This window comes from Protopterus annectens, chromosome 7.part0 (genome assembly GCF_019279795.1).
Source record: "Protopterus annectens isolate FY-2018-M chromosome 7.part0, PAN1.0, whole genome shotgun sequence".
Classification (NCBI taxonomy): domain Eukaryota; kingdom Metazoa; phylum Chordata; order Ceratodontiformes; family Protopteridae; genus Protopterus; species Protopterus annectens.
In genome coordinates this window covers 1,744,587,884-1,744,615,198 of record NC_056739.1, presented here as the reverse complement: position 1 = coordinate 1,744,615,198, position 27,315 = coordinate 1,744,587,884, and the positions used below count along the sequence as shown (strand labels likewise).

The window sequence follows — 27,315 nt, the reverse complement described above, 5'->3', positions numbered from 1 at the left end:
ACTGATCTTGACTATGGACAAGGATGAATTTTGTTTTATGTAGATGGGGAGTCTGTTCCAAAACAGTGGTATCCTCTGCGAGATACACCTGTCCCTTCAAACCATTCTGTTGATGTTGCAGAAGAGGTTTAGATCCTTAGACCAGGTATTTCTGATGCCATCTGACTTGCTCATGTGCAATAAATCCATCAGTATTGGGTTGGCATATACCTTGTATGCTAGACACAGGTCACATCTTAGTAGTCTGTAGGATACCAAGTACAGTGACTGGGATTTGAGTCAGTCCACATAGGACATGTTGTTTATCCTTGTATCCCTTTAGTAAAGTACCTCTGCGGGCGTTTCAGTTGTTGCATGTGTCTAGACAGATGCATGCCAAAGGGGACATTACATTCAGTGCCTGGCCTAAATGAATAAAGGGGGACAATGACATCTCAGCATCTAGACACAATCCTTTGTTTATAATCTGCGTGACATAGAAGGGCTTTCTTATAGCAATGGATACACATTGGTAAAAAGTTAGGTCACTGCCCATACAAGTTCCCAAATCCTGAATAATTGGGATGTTTCCACTAATACTGCGGGATTTAGGATATACTTGTTAAATATGATTTTTTTTTTTTTATAATAACAATCCCGTTTGCATGTTCTCAAAACAAAACCAAATGCAAAAATGCCCCTTGATGTACCAAATAACTCATCTCCAAGCTGACAAAGATCTATAAATTTATTTTTTCTTTATGAAAGATATAACCTCATTTCTAAAATGATTTATTTTATGAAATCCAATCACTTCTGTACTATTTACTGTTCTTGGGTTCAAGACCTTGGAATGGTTATGACGCAAGCTTATCTTGTGCTAATGAACTATGCAAAACCAACAGGTTTAAATGCAAATTACATGTAGTAATCAAACATGATTTTAATTTGCAATGCCATTCATTTCAATGTAAAATTCCACTCTTTCAAAATAAATTAGTGTCATCAGTAGCTAATCCCCCCTACAATGACTGCAATATGCTATTTGCCTTTACTTTCAAGAATTTATCTCACTACAGCAGACACTTCCAGGTGTTTTTGCGGTTACATCCTACTGATGCTTCTAGGCATTGAATATTGCTTGTTCATAATTTGCATTAATAATTCCAAAACCATGCTACATACAAAGTATCAGAATATTTTATCTTGAAGCATACATGATGACAAACACAACTGTATTGATATTTGACCTCTGTCTAGTGCAGGTAAAGAGACATTAACTGTGGCCCTCTTCAAAAGGAACCTTGACAATTGGATGGGAGATAGGAAATTCACTCCGGGGATCACGTCAGTCGCCCTGCTAGACAGGAGACCAGGGAAGTAAATATTCTGGGAAGAAATAGTCAGGGAATTGTTATGGCTAGGCTTGTATAGCCTAGTACCAACCTATGAACCTATATTGTCATAAATGTCATGTTTTTTTCTAAAAATCTCAACAACCAAGTAGCACAGACAGAACTGCTTATCATCATATGAAAGATCTCAGCTAAATGAACAAAATTCTTTCGACTGTACATACAAGTGGTTGTTGAGATATTTTAAGTTGTTTATAAAATATTACAAACTTAAGTTGTTTTTGCTGTAACTTATAAAATCCAGTTTAAGACCTAGAACCCAAATAATACTATCACTACAAAAATAGTCTATGCTGAAGAGTTTGTCATTTATACTTCTTAAGTAACCCTTATGGTTCTAGAGAAATATGAACATTTGTTTGAAATTTGAGAACAATTTTATTTCATCAAAAATATAACACAATATAACACCATTCTCCATGCAACTAGTTCTCATCCCCGTCACATTATCAATAACATTCCCAAGTCACAATATATGCGCTTGAAAAGGATTTGTTCAACCACAACAGAATATTCCAGCCAAACACAAGAATTAACAACTAGATTTGTGGATAGAGGATACAATCCCAACCATCTAAACAAAACAGCCAAACAATTAGAAACAAAGAGCAGACAAGATCTTCTCAAGTACAATAGATCCACAGAAGGTTCTAAGCAGGGTAGGCAACCCATTAGATTAGTCACTACGTATGGCAATAACACATTTTGGTTCAGACAAATTGTTAACAAACATTGGAATATATTACAGTCAAATTCACTTCTTTTTGATATTCTTCCTGATACCTGCTCTTTTTCTTATCGTAGGGGACGCACAATCCAGTCTAAATTAACACACTACAAAAGGTTTACACCAGGGATCAAACATCAAACCACATTGTTTGGGGATGCTTTAGTTGGCCGTTACCCCTGTGGACACTGCAGTTTATGCCAACACATTTGGAAAACCAAGGAATTCACTAGCAAAAATACACCAAAGATATTCAACTGTGACAGAAACCTGGTTCAAGGCTCCTGAGAGCACCCCAGCACTATCAGGTTTCACCTCATATCATGCGTTCCGGCCCCAAAATCCGGACAACACCAAGAAAGGAGGGGGGGTGTCCATATTCATAAAGGACACACACACCTCAAGGTTGGTGGCAACGCACGATGCATCGGAGACCATCCAGGTGCAATTAACCATAGGCAAGACTGCTCTGCAATTTGTAGCATGTTACAGGCCACCCTCTCAAACTCAGGAACCTCACATGGCCTTCCTGAAAACACTGGAGGATAAATGTATCTCCAAACACCATCATACTAGGTGATTTCAACTACCCTAATATAGACTGGGAACACTACTCAAGCCCAAACACTCTAGCCCAAAGGTTCCTGGAGTTCATAAACTCAAATGCCATGGAACAACTAGTCACCATCCCCACAAGAGGAGAAAACATACTTGATCTCATCATCACGAACATGGGATCACCATGTTCAACACCGAAGTATACCCCTCACTGGTGAGATCAGATCATAAACTAATCTCGCTGGAGGTCCTCATCCCGCCCCACCTGAAAAAAAAAGACCACAGTGAAAAACTTCTCAAAAGCCGACTTCACACTTCTAAAAACTAGTGTGGTCTCCTTTAAGGCCCTGAGCCAGTGGTAAACATTACTCAAACCGCTGAATCACTTACAAATGCCTTCTACCAGCACCTACAGGACTGCATGGATCGGGCAATCCCAAACAAAACTAAGACTCTTTGTACCAAAGGCAAGCGTCCAGTCTGGTGGACCCCAGCCATAAACAAGCTCTACAACAAAAGGAGGAAGCTACTACAAGATAGAGCAAAATCCTTGAAAGGTAAGACACCTTTGATCATTATAAGTAAAAACTAAGAGCTCTCATAAAATCATCCAAGGCAAATTTTGAGAGAAAAATCGCCAAGGACTCAAAAGACAATCATAAGGCCTTCTTTAGCTATGTTAGAAACCTAGGAGGAAACTCCCAGATATGCTCAGAATTAGTTCAAAATGATGTGAAGATTACTGAACCTACACACATTGCCAACATACTGGCTGACAGGTTCAGTGCAAACTTCCCCCCCCAAAAGGAGAGATATCTATACCAGAAGATTGTAGCCCCCAAACATCTCCAACGCCCAAGTGAGAACTGCTCTCTCCAAGGCAAAAACACAGCATCCATGGGACCGGATGGTGTTCCCGGCTGTGCTCCACTTAACTCAATGAGGAATTAAACCCGCAGTTAGGACAGCTGTTTAATCTTAGCCTCACCTCAGGATACGTACTCAAGGAGTGGCGCACGCACTGTGGTCCCACTTCACAAGGGCGGTGCCTCCACCGACCCTGAAATTACCGTCCCATTAGCTTGACAAGCCTTATCTGCAAAGCCATGGAGAGGATCATAATGGAACTCATAAATAAAGACATAGGGAACTTGCAGACTTTGGATCCAACCCAGTCTGGCTTTGTCAAAGGCAGATCATGCCTTTTAAACTTGGTTGACTTCTTGAAACAGTCACCAAGGCCATTGATGAGGCAAGGCAGTCCATACAGCCTACCTCGACCTGGCAAAGGCTTTCGACACAATACCCCACTCAGGTATCATCGAAAAACTCATCAGCTTGAATGTAAACCCATACATCACAAGATGGGTTGCAAACTGGCTAAGTGACAGAACCCACAGGGTCAGAGTTGCTGGCGCCATGTCAGACTCAAAGCCTGTCACAAGTGGTGTCCCACAGGGCTCAGTCCTGGGACCACTCTTGTTCGGCATCTACTTTTCTGAAGTACAAGCAAACACAAGAGGGTTATGGCTGACAAAGTTTGCAGATGACTGCAAACTGGGTGCCATAGTCGAAAACACATCTGACACAGATATCCTTCAGAAGGGCCTCACAGAAACGGATAACTGGTGCCAGAGCCATGGCCTAAAGTTAAACGCCAAGAAATGCATAGTCATACCCTTCCGGAAAAACAAGGTTACCCCCAGCTACCATATAGGTGGCAATCCACTGAGCACAGAAGACGTCGTCAGGGATCTGGGGACCCAGGTTGACAGTAACCTTCGCTTGACACTCATGTTGCCAAAGTAGTTAGGAAAACCTTCTACATTGCCCTCCTGATCACGAAGGATTCATATCTAGATCTAGGAGGTCATCGCCCCTGTACTCATCACATTAGACCTATGATTGAGTACAATGCCCCATTCGAATGTATCTGACCCGGCACCTGCAGCAGCTGGAAAGGCCCCAAAGTTCCTCACCAAAAGGATAAAGGGTCTCAAAATATGTCTTATGCTGCCCGACTGAAAGAACTCCAGCTCTATTCAGTTGCATACCGCTTGCTCAGAGGTGACCTGTGCCTGACATATAAGGCCATGTCAAACCCAGATTTGATGAATATGCTTCACCTCAAAAATCTAGATCCCTCAGAACCACAAGGGTGGGAGACTTAAACCTTGACACGGTTATTAATAGAACGTGCTGGAGGGACAGATTCATCACCCAGAGACTCCTATGCTGTGGAACAAAATCCCGTACATGTGAGGCAGAGCACCTCGCTGGCCTTGTTCAAGAGGAATCTTGACCAATGGATGGGAGATCGCAGATATACCCCAGGGATTACTTCAGTGTCACTGCTTGACAGAGGCACAGCAAAATAATAGGCATAGTTTTCTTCAAACTAAAGGGGTGGCGAAAGCCACATAACTATGGGCTAGGCTTATAAATGCCCTTGGGCAGATAGCCTAGTATGAACCTATGAACCTATGAACATAACAACTTTTGGAAACTGCAGTTCAGATTGGGTGATATATTTGGCCCAATGCTCTTGTTCTGCTTTCTATGTTGGGCAGACCTCCAGGCCCATCAGAATTAGGATTAGCGAACATCTGAATTCAATCAGAAACAGAAAAATAACCAATGCTTTATACAAACATGCTCAACAACACGCAGGAGCATCATTCAAGTTCACCATAATAGATAGAATACAATTACACAGGAATTTCAAGATGGGATGGCACACTAAACTCAACAACATGGAGAATAAGTGGATTACCACCCTTGGGGCTTTCTTCAAACCAGGATTAAACAAATATCAAGTACATGAGGGATAATCCCCAAGAGCCCTATATGAATGATCAGATTACAATATTACCACCAGGTAGGCAAATACCTAATCATTTGATCTATACAGACTATACAACAATATTAAGGGAACTAACAACAGGCCAATACACAAAACAGACATGTGGACATACATATACATATATATATTTATATGTATATATTTTCATGGGTAAAGTCATACCACATGATTCTGGTCCGCATTTCATTTTAACATTTATATTATAACCTCTAACATCAAATTATTAAGGTAAACAATAATATGCTTTATTATAATAAATATTAATTACATGCATATCATTGTTTTTTGTTCCTAAGTATGATATAAATATTTAAACATTTAGGGCTACAGTTTAAATTAGCCTTATCAGGAATTATATTATCAGTGGTTATAATATGTTTACAATATAAGTTTAATCATCATGGGCCTTATAATATATTATAATATATGTTCAATGAACAAGGGCCAATTAATACATGCTTTATAATATATCTGAAACAAGTAAGTTTCTATGAGAATTTTAATATGGTCACTTAATATGTTTCACTATGTATAATATGGTCACTTAATATGTTTCACTATGTATAATAAATGAATATTATTTGTATAACATACTGCATAAGCACTCTGCATAGAAATACAAAAATGGACAATACCACTTTAAAGTGTGGGTATAAATGAAGAACCAAGATGCATTATGTTTTTTTGGAATTTCAAGTTTTTGATTAAGTCACATTGAAAAAGGCTATAACAGCAGAAACCGGTTTGTGCAATTTGAGTAGGTTGACTTTTGCAACCTTAAATAAATATAATTTTATCCTGCTGCCGCTGAGTGCTGGTCTCTTTTTGGTTGGACATTTATGGTTTGGACCGTGCACCAACAGTCCTACGCGCGTGCCTTGGTGTTGTTGGTATGCTGAAGAGTTTGTCATTTATACTTCTTAAGTAACCATTATGGTTCTAGAGAAATATGAACATTTGTTTGAAATTGGAGAACAATTTTATTTCATCAAAAAGCTTAGGCCTTGTCTATTGGAAGTTACATGGCACACTTTCAAAGCTCCAAAGAAAGGAGTTACATTGCACTCATTACATTTTATCGCCTCACAGTAAGACACTGTCCTGTTCGATTCTCAGCTAGAGCGTCTTCTGTGGGGAAGACATGCGTGAATGGGCATACCTTCGTTGAAGGTTGTGCGTCAGGGCTGGCAACTTGGCACGTAAAAATCTACTGCCAGTCATTAGCGGACCAGGGTTCCTCTGTTTCGACCCCTAATCGGGAAAAGCCGAAAGACACAACTTTTTAATACTTTCTAAAGTATGCTGCTATGCCAATAGTTACTCTCTACACTTGTTTTATTCTAGCACTCTGTAAAATATATTTTATGCCAATAGTCTTAAGTATATTTTTTATGGTTTTTGCCTCATCTTTTAAAAAATCAAAAAAAAAAAATCCTTGTTTCCCGCCTTTCTAAGCTAGTATAGTCCAGTTTTCAGGCTAGTGCTGAATTCAGGGCTGTGATACTAGTTTCTGAGTTGCCCATACCTTACTTGGATAGAAGGAAGTTTCTCTGTTCACCTGTGAAAGAGGGGAGCTTTGAGCAACCCATCTGTCCCTGGAGGAGTGGTTCCAGCCCAGAAGTTAGCAGTTTATTGGCCATTTTGGGCTAATTTCTCTTTCATTTCCCTATTATAAAAAGCGTTCTTTCATTTCCCTATTATAAAAAACGTATTTGCATGGTTTTGCATAGCGGACAGCGCCGGTTAGCTACGGTTAAATTATTCCCGGCTCCACTAAGTCTCCTCTTCAGTTTTTCCTTGAAACTAGTCTAACTCTCAACCTAAGCACTCAAAAAGCATCTTACAGCTCAGCACTTGCTCAGACCTAATAGCAAGCACTAATATACCCCGACACTAATTGCCTAGCGGGGAAAGGCTCTTTATTCACCCCTCACCAACCAAGCTACTAAGCAGCTCACCCTACTATTCAGGCATGGCCAAAGGGCAATTTCAGGTGTACTCTCCAGTCCAGCTGGTGAATCTGGATATCCTGAGGCAATGTTACAACTGCCTCATGTACACAGACAACCCCCTCCTCCTACCACAAAACATTAACATATGCGAGAGATGCAATTATACAGCCAAACTGGAAGCTAAGCTGTCTCCACCCAAGACTGGAACAGACAGTCAAGAGGAGAAGGTTAACACTTGCACCACACCTCCAGCTGCACACAGACCTACTAAAACAGCACTGGCAAAAAATATACATAAATACACAAAATCATACTCTGAGGCTCTAAATAAAAACCTGCAAAAGCATCAGAGACTTCCAAAGCGGACACCCAAACAACCTGCACCTCCCGTCACAAACTGGACAACACATAAAACACAAACTCAGTGTGCTGCACAATCACAGCCCTTAAGGCGAAATAACATACATAACACACTAGTAATAGGTGACTCTATAGTCAGGCACACTGCCGTCCCACTCACTAGGCTGGACAAGCAGAAGGTTACTGTTAGCAGCCTGTCAGGAGCCAGAATCTGCCACAAAACACAAGCACTCAGGTCACTCCAGAACAAGTACAAATATGACTCTGTCATTGTTCATATTGGTGTGAATGACCTGAGACGTACCTCCCTGGACTACATGAAGAGAGACATGGAAGAGCTCTCTGATCATGAAGCCCAGGCTGGTATGACCCTGACCAGCATCCTGCCCTCACCAAGAATGATACCTCAGTATAAAGAAAAAATTATCAATTTCAACAAATGGCCAAGCTTCTGGTGTCATTCAAAGGGGATCCAGTGTCTGTTAGTCTGGGACGACATGCTCGACAAGCTCCGTTGCTTTGCAAGACACGGCTTGCACCTGTCACCCCTAGGCTTTTGAATACTGGCCTAGGCTCTTGCTGCCCCATAGTGCCTTTTTTTTAGGCAAGGCTCAAAAGTCAAACCCGCCTACATAATGAGGGTTATGTTACTCAACGCCAGGAGTTTAAATATCAAAATGCACGAGCTCGAAGCACTCCTCAGTATGGAGAAAGTAGACATCTCTGCAGTAACTGAAACCTGGTTCAAGGCTCCAGAGAGCACCCCAGCACTACCGGGCTACAACTCATACCACACGTTTCACCACAGAACATGTACCGAAACACAAAAGGAGGGGGTGTATCCATATTCATCAAGGATACCTACATCTCCACGTTAGTGGTGCAGCATGACACCTCAGATCATCTATGTGCAACTAAAATTGGACAAATCTGCAATGCAAATTGTGGCCTGCTACAGATCACTCTCCATGACCCAGGACCACCACTCCACCTTTCTGGAGACGATAGAAAACATGAAGGTCCTACCGAATACCCTGATATTGGGCGATTTCAATTACCCTACCACTCACTGGGAAAACTACTAGAGTACAAACTCCCAGGCCCAGCGCTTCCTGGAATTCATCAACTCAAATGCCTTGGATCAGCTGGTAAACTCCCCTACCAGAGGTGAAAACATATTGGACCTGGTCATCACCAACATGGGTGACAGGTGTTCCACACCGGAGGTCAACCCATCACTGGTTACATCAGACCATAAACTAATCAATCTGGATGTCCACACCCCACCACCACCCCTAACTAAGGAAACCACAGTAAAAAGCAAACTTCACTTTACTTAAGACAGAGGTGGTAAGTTTCACAGCCCCCACGCTAAAGGATAACGCTGCCCAAGATGCAGAAACCTTTACAAATGCACTCTGAGCACCTACAAGGATGCATGGATCATGCCATCCCTAGCAAAACCAAGACTCACTCCTCTAAAAGAAGGAAACCAGTTTGGTGGACCCCTGCCATAAACAGGCTATACAATAGAAAGAGGAAATAGTTCAGAAAAAAAGCAAATCCCAAGGAGGAAAGACATCCCTGATCAGTATCAGTAAGAAACTAAGGTCCCTCATGAAATCATCCAAGGCTAACTTCGAAAGAAAAATAGCCAAGGATTCAAAAGATAACCACAAAGCCTTCTTTAGCTATGTTAAGAATCTAAGTGGCAACTCGCAGATATGCACTGAACTAGTGCAAAACACAAAATATACTGAACCTACTTATATTGCCAACATCCTGATAGATTGCTTCACCTCCCTCTCACCTCCAAAAGGACCCACAACAATACCGGAAAAGTGTAGTGCCCCAAAAATCACAGATGCACAGGTGAAAACATCCCTTTCAAAAGCCAAAATACAGTGTCAATGGGACCAGATGGTGTCCCAGGCTGCGTCTTGCACGAACTACAGAACGAACTAACCCCCCACCTAAACACGCTGTTCAACCTCAGCCTCTCCACAGGCTATGTGCCCATAGAATGGCGCATAGCAATGGTTATTTCTCTCCAGAAAGGAGGGGCCACAACTGACCCTGGTAACTATCGCCCCATAAGCCTGACTAGCCTGGTCTGCAAGATTATGGAGCGCATCATCATGGAACTCATTAACAAAGACATTGGGAACCTCCAAACACTTGACCCGACCCGGTTCGGCTTTGTTGAAGGCAGATCATGCCTACTAAACCTGGTTGACTTCTTCGAGACAATCAAAAAGGCACAGATGAGGGAAAGGTGGTTCACACAGCCTACCTTGATCTCTCCAAGGCTTTCGACACCATTCCCCACTCAGGTATTACAGAAAAACTCACCAGCCTAAACATAAACCCCTACATCACGAGATGGGTAGCCAACTGGCTTACAGGCAGAACTCACACAGTAAGAATAGCAGGCTCCAGGTCCGACTCTAAATCAGTCACAAGTGGTGTCTCGCAAGGCTCGGTCCTGGGACCCCTGCTGTTCGGCATATACTTCTCAGAAGTACAAGCAAACACAGGAGGACTATGGCTAACCAAGTTCGCCAATGACTGCAAACTGGGAGCCATCATTGACTCTCTGGCTGACAGGGACATCCTCCAAAAGGGCCTTACTGAGACGGACACCTGGTGTCAAAGTCATAGCCTCAAGCTAAATGCCAAAAAATGCATAGTCACCCCGTTTGGGGAAAAAAAAAAAAAAAAACAACACCCACGAATTACCACGTAGGTGGCAGCCCCCTTAATACAAAAAAGAGGTAATAAGAGATCTGGGGACCCCGGTAGATAGTAATCTCTCCTTTGACAATCATATTGCCAAAGTAGTTAGGAAATCCTTCTATGTGGCCCATCTAATTACTAAAGGGTTCGCATCTATTAATAAACAGGTTATATTGCCCCTCTATTCGTCACTCATTAAACCCATCATAGAGTACAATGCCCCATTTGGGATGTACCTCACAAGACACTTCAACAGCTGGAAAGACCACAAAAGTACCTCACCAAGAGGATAACTGGCCTCAAACATATGTCCTATGCAGCCCGACTGAAAAAACTACAGTGGCATATCGCTTACTCAGAGGTGATTTCTGCCTGACTTATAAAGCCATGTCCAACTCAGATTGATGGACATGCTCCACCTAAAGAATTCCAAGTCACTGCGAGACACTCGCTGTAGTGAGCTAAACCTCACCACAACAATAAATAGAACATGCTGAAGGGATAGATTCCTGTCACAGAAACTCCCCATGCTTTGGAACAAAATTCCAAATTACATCAGGCAGAGCCCCTCACTAACACTCTTCAAGAGAAACCTTGACGAGTGGATAGGTAACAGAAAATACACCCCTGGGATCACTTCATTGGCGCTGCCTGACAGAGAATCAGTTAATCAATGGGGGAGCAAAAGCCGACACACTCTGGCTAGGCTTATAAATGCCCTCAAGCAGATAGGTTCACCTATGAACCTATAAATAATTTTCTTAAAATAATTCATTAATTAACTTCCTCAGCATATAAATTTCACCTGTAGTGGCTTTAGATAATCATCCTTGTGCAAATGTCACTCTGACAGAATTACTGCGGTTAGGTTTCTCTTTATGCTAAATACATTTTTTGTACATAAAACAATTATGTTAATACATAGCTATGCAAAATCGCAACCATTATTTTACTAAATTATGATCAGTCCCTTTGTTAAAAGCTCCTCTAAAAAGCAGAATTCTTTCAACAGCACCCATATAACCATTTTGCATTTTCATGCCAATAAGAGTATTTCATGTCTTCTGTTGTACAATCTTATTTTTTATTTTATTTTACGTTTCCACTCCATCAAAATGTAATCATGCAGCCTTGAATAGCTGCTGCTCATGAGAGCTGGGCCCACTACCAATTTATTCCTGCTACTATAAACTATATGCATACTCCAAAACAATACAAAAAAATGTAAGAACCTCGGCAGTGAAAGTAACTGCTGCTTTACTTGATTTGTGAACATTACAGAAGATAAAGCCAGCTGGACAGAAGTACACACACAAGTACAAGAGAACTACTTTTGAGGACTCAAACAGCAAAATCATGTCAACATCGCAGCATCCAAGAGTCCACTTTGATGTATTACTAGAAAACAAACACAAACCGTTTATACAAATGTACAGCATTGGTCATGCAGATAACTCTAGAATACTGCAAAAAATGACTTCAAGTTGTATTAAAGATTAGCTCTGCTAGTTTCTTTAACTGTGGTTTATGGTCTCTTAAGTGGTTGTCTTTTACTACCTCAAGGTTCAGCTGCTCACAGCTCATTTGCTTGTAGCTGAATGCCCATCTGTGTATTCAACTGTAGGAAACTGAAATACAAAGCATATTTACAGACAACATCTGTGTATGTGTTTATGTGATCTTTGGGGCAGTACATTTATAGTTTAGGGATGTGGAGGCACAGCCTTGACGTTGGGGAGTGCAGGGGAGCTTGCCCCTAGCAGAAGACACTTAAAACTTGCTGCAGATGGTGAGTATTCTTCGATCTAAACAATCATCAATGAGTTAGTGGTACTTGACCAGTTCATATTTGAGCTAATAAAGTAGTCCCAGTTTAGGTACCTGCTACTGACAAAAAATAAATCATATGACAGTCTTGGAAGTCGTTGCCTTCAGTGACAGCTATCTGCTGCAATACCTAACCGCCACTACTGCAATACCTAACCACCACTACATTTCTTCACAACAGAAGACTGGAGAACTGATAAATATTTATATTTATTTAGCCTTTGTTGACTAGGTTAGTCCCACAAGGCTTGTGACCTCTTTTCAGGGGAGACCTGTGGTAGTCAGACTACTAACAGAAATTTGGTCAGGGCAATGGGAAACATCACCTATGCTTTTTGATAGGTGCCAATGGATCTTCTACATCCACCTGAGCCACCACTAACTCAAGCAGATGGGACCTCTGCTTAATGTCTCACCTGAAGGATGATACACTCAGGAGTTTCATCCCCCCCAATCTCACCTTCCACCCATGCTGCACTGAGTGTCAGCGATTCAACTGGCTGCAGTGGGAACAGAACCCACAGCCTTCTGGCCTTCTAGCACCTAAGCTGAGTTCCTTATCTGTTGTTCCATTGACAGTGATACACCCCTAACACAGGCCTTTGAGTTCTGGACAAGAAAGCATAGTTATCCTATACACTGGCTGAGGCAGATCCTGCAATCAGGTACTAAGAGCAACTGTTGTCAGGTCAGAGGTTAATTCCCAAGAGACATGAGCTCAGTAAGTGGGCTCCCGATATACAATGCAGAAAAAACACATTGTCTTTTTGCAAAGTTTGGGCCAAGGGCTCAGGATAGAAATTTAACACAAGACTGTAGGTACGTTCTGCAGGTGACCTACGTATACTACCAAATAAAGAATTATCCAGCTTCATGGTGGGAAAAGCCTTGTACAAGTATTTTTTGACTCCAAGCAAACTAATTAAGATGCTTCCAGCACTGTTCTCAGAATGCTGGAAATGCCGTGTGGTCCTGGTGATGGTAGGGAACACAGCTGCCATATCTTCTGCGATTTCCCTTAGCAATTTTAGTTTAAGGAGTATAATGGAGCCATAACTTAAGCACTATGACTAGCTAGTGTAGTTATCAAATTTTCAACCCGTGTTGGAAAAAAGCAAAATAATTACGGACAATGTCCCAAATGATGGGTTCTTTTTAAATACTGGTATTATCAACTTGGAACATCTCAGAAAATATCAAATTGCAGGTGGTACAGGGCAAAAGTTTAAACCAGAATTGGGGGGAGTGCCTACAAATGTTGGCAGCTGAGTGGTATGGTAGCTAGACCAGGGCTGATCCCATCACTCTTCCTGATAAATGAATGGAGATGAAGAAGGTGACAAAAGAGTTCTAGTAAAGTGAAATGGATCTGACAAAGGCCATAACAGGTTTGATCTCAGCAGTACATGGTTACCTTGCCTGATGTATCCAGATATTATGAAAAACAATTATGAGTTAAGGGGCATAATTGTTTTTCATCCCCTGCAGTCAACTGCTCTGAACTGAACCAGATATGAAAGAATTCAGCAATATGTGTATCTAACATTTAGTACCATGTGAAGGCAGTACCATGCCTAAATTGAGCCTGGCTAGTTTGAACCGTTTTGTTAGACCTGTATTTTGCCAATACAGCTGCCATAATGATTGTAAAAACATTAACTTAAAAAAACAGAACACTGAAAGGAAAAACTGGATTTTTTTATAGTCCAGATGCAGCTGCCTGCCATCAACTGTATCCTAAAGTTCTTCTTTGCTGTTTCCACTCCAACATCCCCAGCACCTCTCGGACTTACCCTTTTCATGGACAAAGGCTCTACAAGCATGGATTCCATTTTATTTTTATACACCTTTAGAAAATGTTCACTTGTAACATAGGCAACCTTACATTTATATAAAAGTAAGCAAACCTTATCAACAAGGTCACATTTATAAACATTATACAGCAAATATATTGTTCTACATTATATAATAAAAGTACCATTACATAAATTGTTCAATTCCAGCCTTTTCTTAAAGCTCATTCCTCCTCCAAAACATTTTCCTGCATGTAACTTAAAAAAACAGAACACTGAAAGGAAAAATTGGATTTTTTTTTATAGTCCAGATGCAGCTGCCTGCCATCAGTACTCTTGGAGCTTCCCTCCCCAGGCCTCCACTGAAAATGGACTTGTATCCAGTTGGACTCTCTCAGTCAACAAATGTAAAATAAAATAAAATAAAATAAAAGTATTGTTCTTACAATTTCTGTTTTTTTTTTCTATGTAATTTACTCATACCCTTTTTCTAAAGGCCCCACTTTCTGTTCTTTTATTTCTGTTAAAATACTCACTACGTCATGTATGGCTGGTTTAGTCTTTGATTTACATTTTCTGGTAACTGTTTTTTTTGGCAGCCACCAGAATTTCTTTCTTCCCCATTACACCTCCAACTTTTGCCATCTACATTACATGAGGAAAAATTCTTTATGGAGTCTGCTTGGGGTATAAAAGTTTCTGTGTAAACACTTCCAAGCAAAAATCCTATTTCTTCTAGATTTTGTTGTACAGTATATTTGGGAATAAGCAGGGAATCCTTCATGTAAGATAAGCAATCAGGAAATGAATATTCAGCAAAGAATACTTCAGAGCATCCTGGTATCTCACTATCCTAACAGCTTTAACAGGACTTTTAGTTAGGCCCGCTCTCTAAACTATCCAGATTTTCTCATAATGTCCAGATTTTTGTCTCCAATTTTTGATCTGTTCCTCATAAGATGTGTGGTTTTCTGGCAAATAACTGAGGATTGAACTTACTAAATAATGACAGACATCTGAGAATCAAGATTTCATATCCATCAGAAAAAATGAATACAAAAAACTATTATTTTAACTTTTTAAGTCTAAGAACAATATTTAAAATGTGTCCCTGATGTTGGGCCTTTTCCCCCCCCGATTACTTTGGCTTTGTCCAGATGTCTTGTGCTTAGAGTTTGAGAGGTATGGTCAAACCCTATCCACTACCTCACCAAATACTCAATGTGCATTATGTAGCGCATATATGTCCCTCGACTAGAGTTGTCAGTCTACACCATATCTCTCAGCTTCTAAGCACAAGAAATCTGGACAAAGCCAGAAATAATGGGGGACAATGGCTCAAAATCAGGGACAGATTTTAATTAATGCTGACTACATGGGAACATGTGAGCATAACATGTTATCAATAATCATTACGATCACACAAAAGGATATTGTGGAAAAACATTTTTAAAGCCTTGCCTGTGTTTTTGAATGCCCTACAAAACATCCAAGAGGGAAGGAACTGTGTTCCACCTTTCTAGCTCACACAACAGAAAACTAGAAAGGAAACACTTCAGCCTAAATGTGAGATGTAAGCATAAAATATTGGCTGCTGTGCAATGGTTCTAAGAAAATTGCTAAGCCTGTGAAGGAAACTAACAGTGGAATTCTTGAGTTTATCTCACTCGCTCACATGTCCAACATAGTAGACAGAAACATCAAATACGTACACCAACCTCTCATACTAATGCTCCCCCCAAATATTTTTTGTTTTAAAATAAAACAGGTAAAGAGTCTTTAGATTAAACACTACTAATACAAAAGCAAACATTGCAGGACAAAATGATGCACAAAGAAAATAATAAAATAGACGTTAAAACCCAAACAGCACTGCTAAAACATTTATTTGGAAATAAGTCGGCCAAGTCAGTGGGATGATCACAAGTGACTCTCCCCAACACAATTATGGTATACACAAAGACTGCAAATTCATGTATTTGCATACCACAAAACAGTTAAAGTACAGTTGTGTAAAATCTTACCATAACAGTAGATATCCTTTCCTTCACTCTTGCAGTATTTTTAACATACGAGATTCTCTGCCGTGGATAGCCCGACATCGGCCAGTATACCAAAGCCTACTGTTGCTTTAAGACATCAAACATCACACGTACACTCTTCGCATAGAGTAGGGCATATAGGTGATGTCTGGACATACCATCCTCAGAACTGATTGCTCCGGTAGGAACACCAGTCTAAAAGGAAACCCAGGAGGTAACCAGTACATTCAGGAAGGAAAAGAACTAGGGGGGAAGGAGGGAGGGAGTGAATACTGCAACAGTAAAGGAATGGACATCTACTGTTATGGTAAGATTTTACACAACTGCACTATCCCCTTACATTCACTGTTGCAGTATTCAAAACATATGGGAGAGTGCAAAAGCTCAAGAAGAAACATGGGAGGAGAAAGGAGCAGTAGAGATCTCCAAGAAGCCATGAAAAATGGTCCTAGTAAAACCAGCTCTAGCTATACCATCCCCAACTTGTAGGGTTTGGTAAAAGTATGCAAAGAAGTCCAGGTAGCTGCTTCAAGAACAGAATTTGTATCCAGGCCCTTGAAAAAAGTACCAAAAGAAGCCACGGCTCTAGTAGATTGAGCCTTTGCAGAAGGAAGGCTCTTACCATGAAAAGTATAACAAAAAGAAATAGCCTTTGAAATCCAACAAGAAATACATTGCTTGGATACAGTTAATACTAAGGACCCAAGATGAAAAGAAACAAACAACTGATCAGATTTTCTAATAGCCTCGGTCTTATCCAGACACAATCTGAGTTGTCTGTGCACATCCAAAGTATGCAGCACCCTCTCACTGTCAAGACTGCAGAGAGGGGAAAAAGTAGGCAAATGAATAGACTGATTAAGTGGCAACTCATTAACAACCTTAGGCATAAAAGAAGGATTAGTATGCAAGGACATTGTGTCCTTATGAAATATCAAAAGACAGACAAGCCATAAAGGCTTGAAGCTCAAAACACTTGTCTGGCAGAAGTAAGGGCCAACAAACGAACTTCCTTCCAGGAGCAATGTTGCAAGGAAGCTGAAGCAGCAGAATCAAAAGTAGCCCAAGTCAACTTCTCCAAAACAAAATTAATATCCCAGGGAGGAGGAACAGGCTTCCTGGGAGGTCTCATATGAAGGATGCCTTTAAGGAGCTGCTTAGCCTCAAATCTAGAAGCCAAAGGAGAAGGCAAAGGGAGACAAGCAGAAATAGCTGATTAAGTGGGCCTTAATACAAGAAGAATAGGCCAAACCAGCATTGAGTAACTCACACAAATACAAGAGAACCAAAGGAACATCCACAGTAAGTGGGTCCAGGTTACCAGAAAGACACCAAATAGAAAACCTCTTCCATTCGGATAAGTAGGATTTCCTAGTAGTAGGTTTTCTGGCCTCCTGCAGGACCTTCAGCACATCCTCAGAAAAAAGGTGTCTATGTGGAATCAAATTCCTATCACTCACAGTGTCATCTGAAGAGTGGACAGGTGGGGATGGATTAGAGATCCCTTGTCTTGTGTGAGTAGATCCACCTGTAAGGTAACTTGTGATGGCTGCCCTTGGCTAAATGCAGAAGAAGAGGGAACCAATGCTGTCTCTGCCAAAAGAGAGCCATCAACAAAATTTTGGGAGCATCCTGTTGAATTTTTGAACAGTACTTTTGGAATGAGAGGAAGGGGAGGAAATGCATAAAGAAACATCCCTTTCCAAGACAAAGAGAGGGCATCCACATTCCACACCAGAGGACCTAGGAACACCCATGGACAATATCTAGAAAGACATCCCTGTGAAGCATCCATTCATGGGATTGAGTTAAGAACCTGCTCAGAGCGTCTGCCACAATGTTTTGACCTGAAGGAATGTAAACTGCCTGAACAGTCACTTGATATTTGACAGCAAGATCCCATACCAGAAGTGCCAACCGGCAAAGAAGATAAGATCTTCTTCAACCCTGCTCGTTTACATACCACATCACTATGGTACTGTCTGTAAATAAACAATAAAATAAAATAGCAGTCCAGCCACTCAGTTTAAAATCACAACAGATAAGCGCTTTCATCTCAGAACCCACTACTTCATCAGATAAAGTGCTTAAACCATCCACTTGCTTTTATACCATTTAGTTAATTCGCTATTACAAATAAATGTATACATCTATCCTTTAATGCTCACATTTTTGTGATGGCAACTGCAGCACCAACACACTGGTGTACTTAGCTAAGTGTGGAGGAGTTCAGCATTCTACATTGATTGGTAAGACCAAGAGAACATCAAAGGATAGAATGTATGAACACCTCCATGATATAAAAAAGAAAAAGGAAACTAGTGCTATTTTATTTTACTGTCTGTAAATACCTTGAGAGGCCCTGGACAGAAGAGGATGAAAAGTCTCAAAAGCCAGTATAACAGCCCTCATCTCTTTGACAGTGATGTGCTCTTTCTGCTGAAGACATAACCACATCCCCTGTAACTTTAGGGAGCCAAATGCAGATCCCCATCCCACATCTGAAGCATCTGTTAACAATTCCTAACAGAGAAGAGGGGGGGATGAAAAGGGAGCCTTGGATTTAGAGACAACTGCTGGTTCCACCAGCAAAGTTCCTTTTAGAAACAAGGAAGAAAAGGAACTACAAAGTCTAGAGGATGTGCATGCTGAAGCCAAACTGACTTCAGAAAGCACTGAAACCTTCTCATGTGGTGTTTGGCCACGGGAGCATAGAATGGTGGAAGCCATGAAGCCAAGAACTCTCAGAAACTTCCTCGTTGTACTGGAGTTCAGAGAAAGAAGGAAATGAGAGCAAAGGCCTTTGGAGGAGGCAGGGATGCCAGCATAGGCACTATCTGAATCCTGCAACCCATAAAGACACGAAACTGAGAAGTCAGAGAAGACTTTTTGAAATGTATAGTGAACCCCAGGCTCTGAAGAAGAGAGATGGCAAACTGAAGACTTTGCAAAAAGATATCTGGAGAGGATGCTTGAATCAGCAGGTCGTGTAAGTCAGGAAATATCTGGATCTCCTGAAGCCTGCAAAAAGCAATCACAGGAGCAAGGCATTTGGTGAATACCACTGGAACAGCAGAAAGGCCAAAGGGAAGCAGAGAACTGAAAATGCCAGGAAGCAACAAAAAACGCAAAAATTTCCTGAAAAGGGGATGGACAGGAATATGAAGATATGCATCCTTGAGATCGAGAGATACCATATAGACCTGAGGGAGTAAAAGTGGAAACTGAAGGGACAGCATCCGAAAGATGGGCACCTTCAGAGAAGTGTTTATATGAGATAAGTCTAGAATTGGTCTCCAAGTACCCTTTTTTTCTGGGGACTTACAAGCCCTCCCCCTTTGGGACACAGGTACATCTTGAATAGTACCCTAAGTCAAAAGGTCTCAAAGAGCCTCTGTGAAAAAGAAAGTTGTTCCCAGGGAGGCTGAGGAATGCCCATAAAGGGGGAAGGGATTTCCATACCATAAAATACCTCTGACAAATGATGGACAGAACCCAAGAATCCTGAGTAATCTGAAGCCAAACAGGAAGAGAAAGGCAACGAGCAAGAGGAATGTGGCTCGGAACAGACCGACAGTCATACAGTATCGGATTTATCAGGAAAGGAAGGCTTCTGAGTCCTGGATGTCTGAGTAGCCTTAACAAGAGGAGCCCGCTTGCTACTCTTTTTTGCCCTTAGGAGGATGAGATTGCCTGTGAACAGAGGCTGGTTTACTGGGGTAATTTCTCTGAAAATTTAGGCACATGAGAGACAAACACATTTCAGTTCCTGTAAGGCCTTCCCCTTATCCTTAAGGGACTTAAACAAACCAGCACCTGCTTCCCCAAACAAAAGTTTATTATCAAGAGAAGCATTCATCAACTTAGCCTTGATATCATCAGATAAAGGATGAAGCCTAAGCTAAGAATACCTCCTCATCACTCAGCCAAAAGCAGCAGCCCTAGAATAGGCAACTGCTGCATCATAACTACACTTGATAGAACAACAAACCACTTCAGAGGAAGTCCCTAACAAGGAAAAAGCAAAATTTTTACCTTCAGAGTCTGGGAGATCAGGAAAAAAAACTGACAATCATGAGAAAGAAGAGCCAACACATTTCTGGACATATTTGTCTGATAATTAATATCCCTAAAAGACAGAATAGCTGAGGTGTAAACTTTTTTACCTGGCCTTTCCATAGCTCTGCTGTCTTTATCAGAAGGCAGTAAATTGGGCAAGAGAAGCAACCAGCAGGACATTTGTACAAAAAGTTACAATCCTCAGGCACCCTATAAAACCTATCTGTAAAACCTATCTGGTTTCTTGGGAGCAGAGGGCACAGAATCAGGAGCTGTAGACACACTGTAAAAAGCATCCAACAAAACAGGAGGAATAGCAGGTTTCGTATATTCCATATGCAACAAATTCAAAGTACCTCATATGGATTTCAGAGACCTGAGCACAATCCCATTTAAAAAATTCCATCATCCTGGTGATCGTATCTCCAAATGAAATTTCTTCAAAGAGAGAATCAGGACTATTAGATTCATCTTCTTCTGACCCACAGTCTCAAGAAGAAATCTGGGAAGAGTAAGCAAGGACTCCTCAGAGAAATCCTGTTCCCTGGGCCTTTTAATGGGACTAAAGGACCAAGGGGTGCTGAACAGAAACCTCCTAAGGAGGTTTTAATGCTATCAAAGCATTAAATAAACCCTGAATAGAGGCCTGCCACTCACTGTGTGGATCCCTAGAAACAGGAGAAACATGTTTAGTTTTTTGTTTTTTCTTTAAAGGAATGTTCTCCCTATAAAATTTAGAAGACTTTGTGCCATAATGAGATTCAATTACTATATTAGGAACTACACCCCTAGGCCCCTCTGAAATGAGCAACTGTGGTTTTCCCTGAACATCTGAAACAGACGCCTGCAAAGCCTCATTGGACATGCTGCAAGCTGGATCCTCACCAGCCTCCAACCCAGTTGCGGCAGAGGAGTCTGACAACAAAGCCGGGCAAGCCTCATAGTTCTCACCATCCTTGGAAGAAACGCCCAGTGGAGGCTTGACAGCAGAAGATTCTGATCTAAACTTTTTAACCTTCTTCTCCCTAAGGGCTGACCCTCAGGGCGGGAAGTTCCTTCCACTGTACCTTTGGCGGGAAGCTTAAGGAGCTGCTTCTCAAGATACAAAGAAAGGGAAAAATGCCTACTACGAAGTGCTTTTGGTATGAAAGTCTGATAAATCGAACAGGTTGTATGGTAGTGAGAAGCTCTTAGGCAAAAAAAACATAGTGGTGGTTTTTATGGGGACTCTGTCTCCTGCACTGGCATTTACCCTTCCTGGATGACATTAACTCCTCCCCCCTGAGCAACAAATAAGCTAAGAAAAAAACAAAACCCTAACAGAATACTTATCTGTAACAGCTTGATACCAGCAAGACGACATAGGTGTTGGAACAGGTGAACGAAAGATGCAGTCAAACTGGCAGAAACAATGTAGGCATTCAGACTGACAATCTGGAGATGCAGTCGGACTGGTGGCAAAGAAGTTCTGAGGATGGTGCATGGTACAAACGTCACCTTTATGCCCTATTCTATGTAAGGAGCAAACTTGTGATATTTGGGGTACCTTAAAGCAACAGTAGGCTTTGGCATAGTGGCCGATGTTGGGCTACCCATGGTAGGGAATGTCATATGTTAGGAACACTGCAACAATGAATGTAAGGACATCAAATACTTCACAGAAAAATAATCAAAGGCACATCCTCCACCGCCTCCCCCTTTCCAAACTGCTACTTTTAAGAGTCTCTGGTTACACTCTGACCCTCTTTGTGCAAGTCTCAATCGGGATAGTGTTGTCCTACAGACGTAAACAACATGAAAAACGCAAAATGTGCCGATATATTAGCAAAAAAAAATTTCTAATTGTCTTTTAAATACTACGTCAAACTACTATGCAAATACATAAACATGACATAAACAGCAGAATAAGAAACTCTTTATAAGGATAATCAAGTGAAAATACGCATTTTGATTTGGTTGGTACTGAGAATGGGAAATGTTCTCCAAAAATCAAACGATTTTGTAAGAAGTATCCTATTGTGGGCCTCTCAGAAAATCCTAATGACCAACGGGAGAGAAAGAAACTAACACCTAATTTTGCGTTAACGTACCTGGTATTCGGAAAGTAGATCCTTAGAGATCGCGCTGCTCGAGCCTCCCATCCCAGCAATGGATTTAGCAGTGAATTAGCTCGACTACAAAGTTACTGCAAAACTTCCGGGAATAGTTGTACTTTATGCTAACGACAAGTCCTTGACGTGACGCGCGTTGTCACCGTGGCAACAAACCAGCTTTACAACCCTCCTAATGTGTCATTACTGGGTGTGTTCTTCTTTATGGTACTGTTCAGCAGATAAGTAAAATGCTAAATTCGGTGTGCGTGTTTGTTTGTGCGTGACGTACACCGCGTAACAATTACCTGTGGTGGATTATATAAGTCTCAATTTATTACCTCGAACCAAGGACAAAAGCAAACCAACCAGGATCAAAAGTCTAGCCATAAATCATGAATACTTTTAATTTTGATACTATTCAGCTAGAACGTTGCTGGATTAACAAAAGTTGTTCTAATATGCATTTCACGAAAGGAGGATGTCTACAATGTTTGTAATCATTTGCTTTGTTCTGTCACAAAAATCAAGAGTTTTTGAAAGAGCGGAGAGACACTAACTAAACACTTCAATCAGTAAGGGACAATTGAGGACGGAGAAAGTTGTTACCACCATAATCCCTTAATTCACGCCTGTGTGGGCGTTCCTATGGTGATTGGTATGTGCGAATCCATTACATCCTCCGTAAATTAAACTTGATTGACAGGCTGCCTGCTTGAAGAAATGGACTTGCGCATATTCTTGGGAAACAGCTGCTTATGACTACTCATTGACTCCATTGCCTAATGAATATTCATTAATAAATCGATTGATTACAGTGGAAACACGAACAGTAACAGAAGCTATACCGCTTAACTTGGAAGCACCTTTTAATTCTGACAAGTGCCTCATAATAAGAAATGTCAGTAGATTTTCGCAGAATGTCCAGATTTGTGCATCATATTTTTGGTCTGATTCTCATAAAATTTTTGTTTTCTGGCAAATCATTGAGGATTTAAGTCAGCAAATAATGATAGACATTTTAGTTTCAAACTTCATACCCCTCCGAAAATCCATGTTAACATAAAACCCGTTATTCAATCAACTTTCTAGACTCATAAGAGCAACATTAAAAAATTGTTAGTATTTTTGGGCCTTTGCCCCCCCCCCCCTTAGAGATTGAGAGGTAAAATAATAAGAAATTACTGTATAATATAGAATAATTAAACCTTTTTTTGCTTCAGGGATACTGTACTATCATTCCCATGGCTGATAGGTTCCAAGGTAGGGTATCACTGACAGTAGGAAAAATTCAAAGACCTTAGAAGTTCAGGGATTTGGTAACTGGGGTAGAGCACTGATCCAAGGGGGGGCCTATTTCAGTCTCAGCCCAGACAAATATAAATGACAGTAAACACGTTAACAAGAAGTGTTATGCATACAAATAAAATTATATGTGAAGATAGCAACAAAGTACACAGTATATGGGCCAAATGAAAGGGATGGTTAGAGTAAGGGGGAATAAGAAAATAATGAAATAGTGAAGGAATGAATAGAGCACACAGTGTAAAAGTTAGTTAAGGACAAGACTATGTACAATATATGCAATGTGGATGAGAGATCATATATTAGTGCAGGGAAATAATGTGAGGAAGAGAAAGGTGCCTGACTGGTGAAAGGCAGAGTGAGAGATTAAGTGATGTGTCAGAGGGAAAGCATTTGCAAATTGACTTGGACTTGAGGTGATCTTTAAACTGAGCACGAAATGAGGGACATAATATGAGGTCTTTAATATTAGTTGAGAGGGATTCCCAGAGTTTAGGGCCTATGATGTAGAAGGCATGGTTAGTGCAATGAAGTCTGGTTCTGGGACATTGAAGAAGTGGATCAGAGTGGTTAATACTACTTAGATTGTAACTGTGGAGGTTGTCTGAAGAGGTTGGAGGCAAGGGAATGACAGCAGTGTTCTTTGAGGAGCTTGTAGAGTTGAGATCCAACAAGCAGGTTGGCACATCATTGGACAGGTAGCCAAATGGCTTTATTAAGCATGGTAAAATGATGCTTATTTGTAGGGGAGAGGGTAATGAAACAGCAGACAGAGTTGCTTATAGTGTGAATGGTGTAGGATTTTTTCTTGGATGCTGCAACAAACACAGGAAGTCCATATTCAAGCTGTGTTAGTAGAATGCCTTTACCTATTGCATTCCTGGTTGCTCTGGAGAGAAAAGGGTGCATTTTATAGAAGCAAAACAGGAGGGAATTAATTTTCTTCAATATTTGTTCTAGGTGAAGGTGAAAATCAGTTCAGTGTGGAATCAAGCTTCATACTAAGGTATTTGACATAGATGACTTGATGAATGGGGTTGTCAAAATTATCATGGATTAGAAGTGATTTCTGCCATTTAGGAGAGGTACCAAACAGCATCGTTTTAGTTTTGGAATTATTCACCATTAGATTTTTGTTAGTAAGCCATCTGGTAAGAGAAATGAAGTCAGTTTGTAGCTGTTGTATGGCGCAGGAGATCAGATTTGAGTGAAATAAGAAAATGTCACCAGTATAAAGTAAGAAAAAGAGGTGCAGGACATCAGATGGTAGTTTATTAATGAAAATGGAAAACATAAGGGGGGGCCAGAATGCAGCCCTGAGGGACTCCTTTAAGGAGAGGGGTAGAAGCAGAGAGGGTGTTCCGAAACTGAACAGACGAGTATCAATTGGAATGATAATTTTTAAACCAATGAGTTGTATCTTAGCTAATTCCAATTATGTTATGGCCAACCAGATTGAAAGGTGTGGTGAGGTCAATAAAGATGGCCCCCGTAAGGACGCCTTTGTTCATAGCCAGGAGAATGTTATCAGTAATTGTACAGAGTGGTGTAGAAGAACTACTACCAGCCCAAAAGATATGCAGTTTTGAGTATAATAGATGATATTGGGGGATGTGACAATGAAAATAATTGAGTTGTAAACATATTTTACTTCAGAAAATGAATTTTAATTTACAGTCTCTTATTCTGTCAATATCTCAAGTTAATAGTACTAATATTTAAAAGTGTCCCTGATTATGTCTAGATTTGTCCCTGATTCATTGAGAACTATGGCTCATGGCATACCTCTCAACTGTCCCTTTTTTGTAGAATGTTTTTTTATTTTGCTATATATTTTTGCCATGGTCCTCATAAAACATTGAATTTTCTGGTAAATTGCTGAAGCTTTCTCTCTTTCGTTCAATTAGTTAAACCACAGACTGCATAGTGTACTAATTCCACACAACATCCATACATTCTAACCCTATGGGTGGTATTCATAGTCCTGCAATGTGTATATACTCCAGGAAAATCATCGAAGAGCACCACTGCTCATATATGCAAATTGGCTAATTGCGAATGAACTGTGCTGTATTACATAAAATCTTGGTCCTACACCACCATGTCCAAAAGTCATTTGCCTACGTTCAATGGCTTAAAATGGATTACAACTGGTGTAGTTATGTGATGTGAAAGCCATATGCATGTAAAGTCTCAGTTTATTCCAGCTGCTTTCATTATGTGGAAGTATGTGGGAGCCCACACACACTCTTCTGAGATCTTATAATACAACCAGTGCTAAGCTGTGCTGAGAGTAGCTATCCATCAGTAAGCTTATACAAATATAAGGTTTTATTTATTAAACCTTGACCTATAAATGCCACTGAGCATCAGTGATTTTGATGTGTCTGAGACAAGCAGCAAACAATGCAAAACAGTAAGGCTAGCATGCATTTTCACAATTTGCAAGGTAGATAAAAAATGACTTTGCTTTTAATAAGACTTGTGCACGTGACACTGTTGCACATGAAAAAGCCACTAAATCACACACTCACTACAATTCCAGTCTCACATAGACCTACCACGACAGCAAACCAAACACATAATCACACAAAAACATACTCAGAGGATCTAAATAAAGATCTGCCTAAGCAGCAGAGACCTCCAAAGCAGACACCCAAGCAACTGCTACCCCAAAACAAAACATGTGCAACACATATCTCACAAAGCCAGTGTGCCGAACAGTCACAGCCCTTAAGGCTAAACAACACACCTGATACACTTGTAATAGGTGACTCTATCGTCAGGCACACTGACGTCCCGCTCACTAGGCTGAACAAGGAGAAGGTCACGGTGAGCAGCCTGTCTGGTGCTAGGATCCGCCACATAACACAAGCACTCAGGTCACTCCAAGGCAAGTACAAATATGACTCAGTCATTGTACTTGCTGGTGTGAATGACCTGATACGTACCTCCCTGGACTACATGAAAAGAGACATAGAGGAGCTCTCTGAGCATGTAGCCCAGGCTGGTATGACCCTGACCTTGAGTAGCATCTTACCCTCACCAAGAATGATGCCACAATATGAAGACAAGATGATCAATTTCAACAATTGGCTTAAGTATTGGTGTCATTCAAAGGGGATCCAATGCCTGTCAGCTTGGGATGATATGCACGACAAGCCACGATGCTTTGCTAGGGACGGCTTGCACCTGTCACCCCTGGGCTTTCGGATATTGTCAAAGGCTCTTGCTACCCCCATAGTGCCTTTTTTAGGCAAGGCTCAAAAGACAAACCCACCTCCATAGGTATCACAAGGGATAAGAAACTAAGAGTAATGCTACTCAACGCTAGAAGTCTAAACCTCAAGATGCACGACTCAAACTCTCCTTAGCATGGAGAACATCGATATCTGTGCAGTAACAGAAACCTGGTTCAGGACTCCAGAGAGCACCCCAGCACTACCAGGTTATACCTCACACCATACTTTTCGGCCCCAAAACTTGGACCGAACCACAAAAGGAGGGGGAGTATTGATATTCATCAAAGATACCCACACCTCCAGGTTGGTGGCAAAGCACAAAGCATCAGAGACTATCCATGTGCAACTAACAGTGGGTAAAACTGCC

At 41.0% G+C, this 27,315-nt stretch overlaps 1 protein-coding gene across 1 annotated transcript in view; it reads right to left on the bottom strand.

Moving 5' to 3' along the window:
* The window catches only part of CIB1 (calcium and integrin binding 1), a 633,343-nt gene extending 610,603 nt beyond the window's left edge, over positions 1 to 22,740 (bottom strand). Inside the window, exon 1 of the mRNA XM_044078285.1 lies at positions 22,402 to 22,740. Within this exon, the coding sequence (XP_043934220.1) occupies positions 22,402 to 22,452 (51 nt within the window). The 5' untranslated portion in view covers positions 22,453 to 22,740. The remainder of the gene's footprint in view (positions 1 to 22,401) is intronic.
* Between the last annotated feature and the right edge of the window lie 4,575 nt (positions 22,741 to 27,315).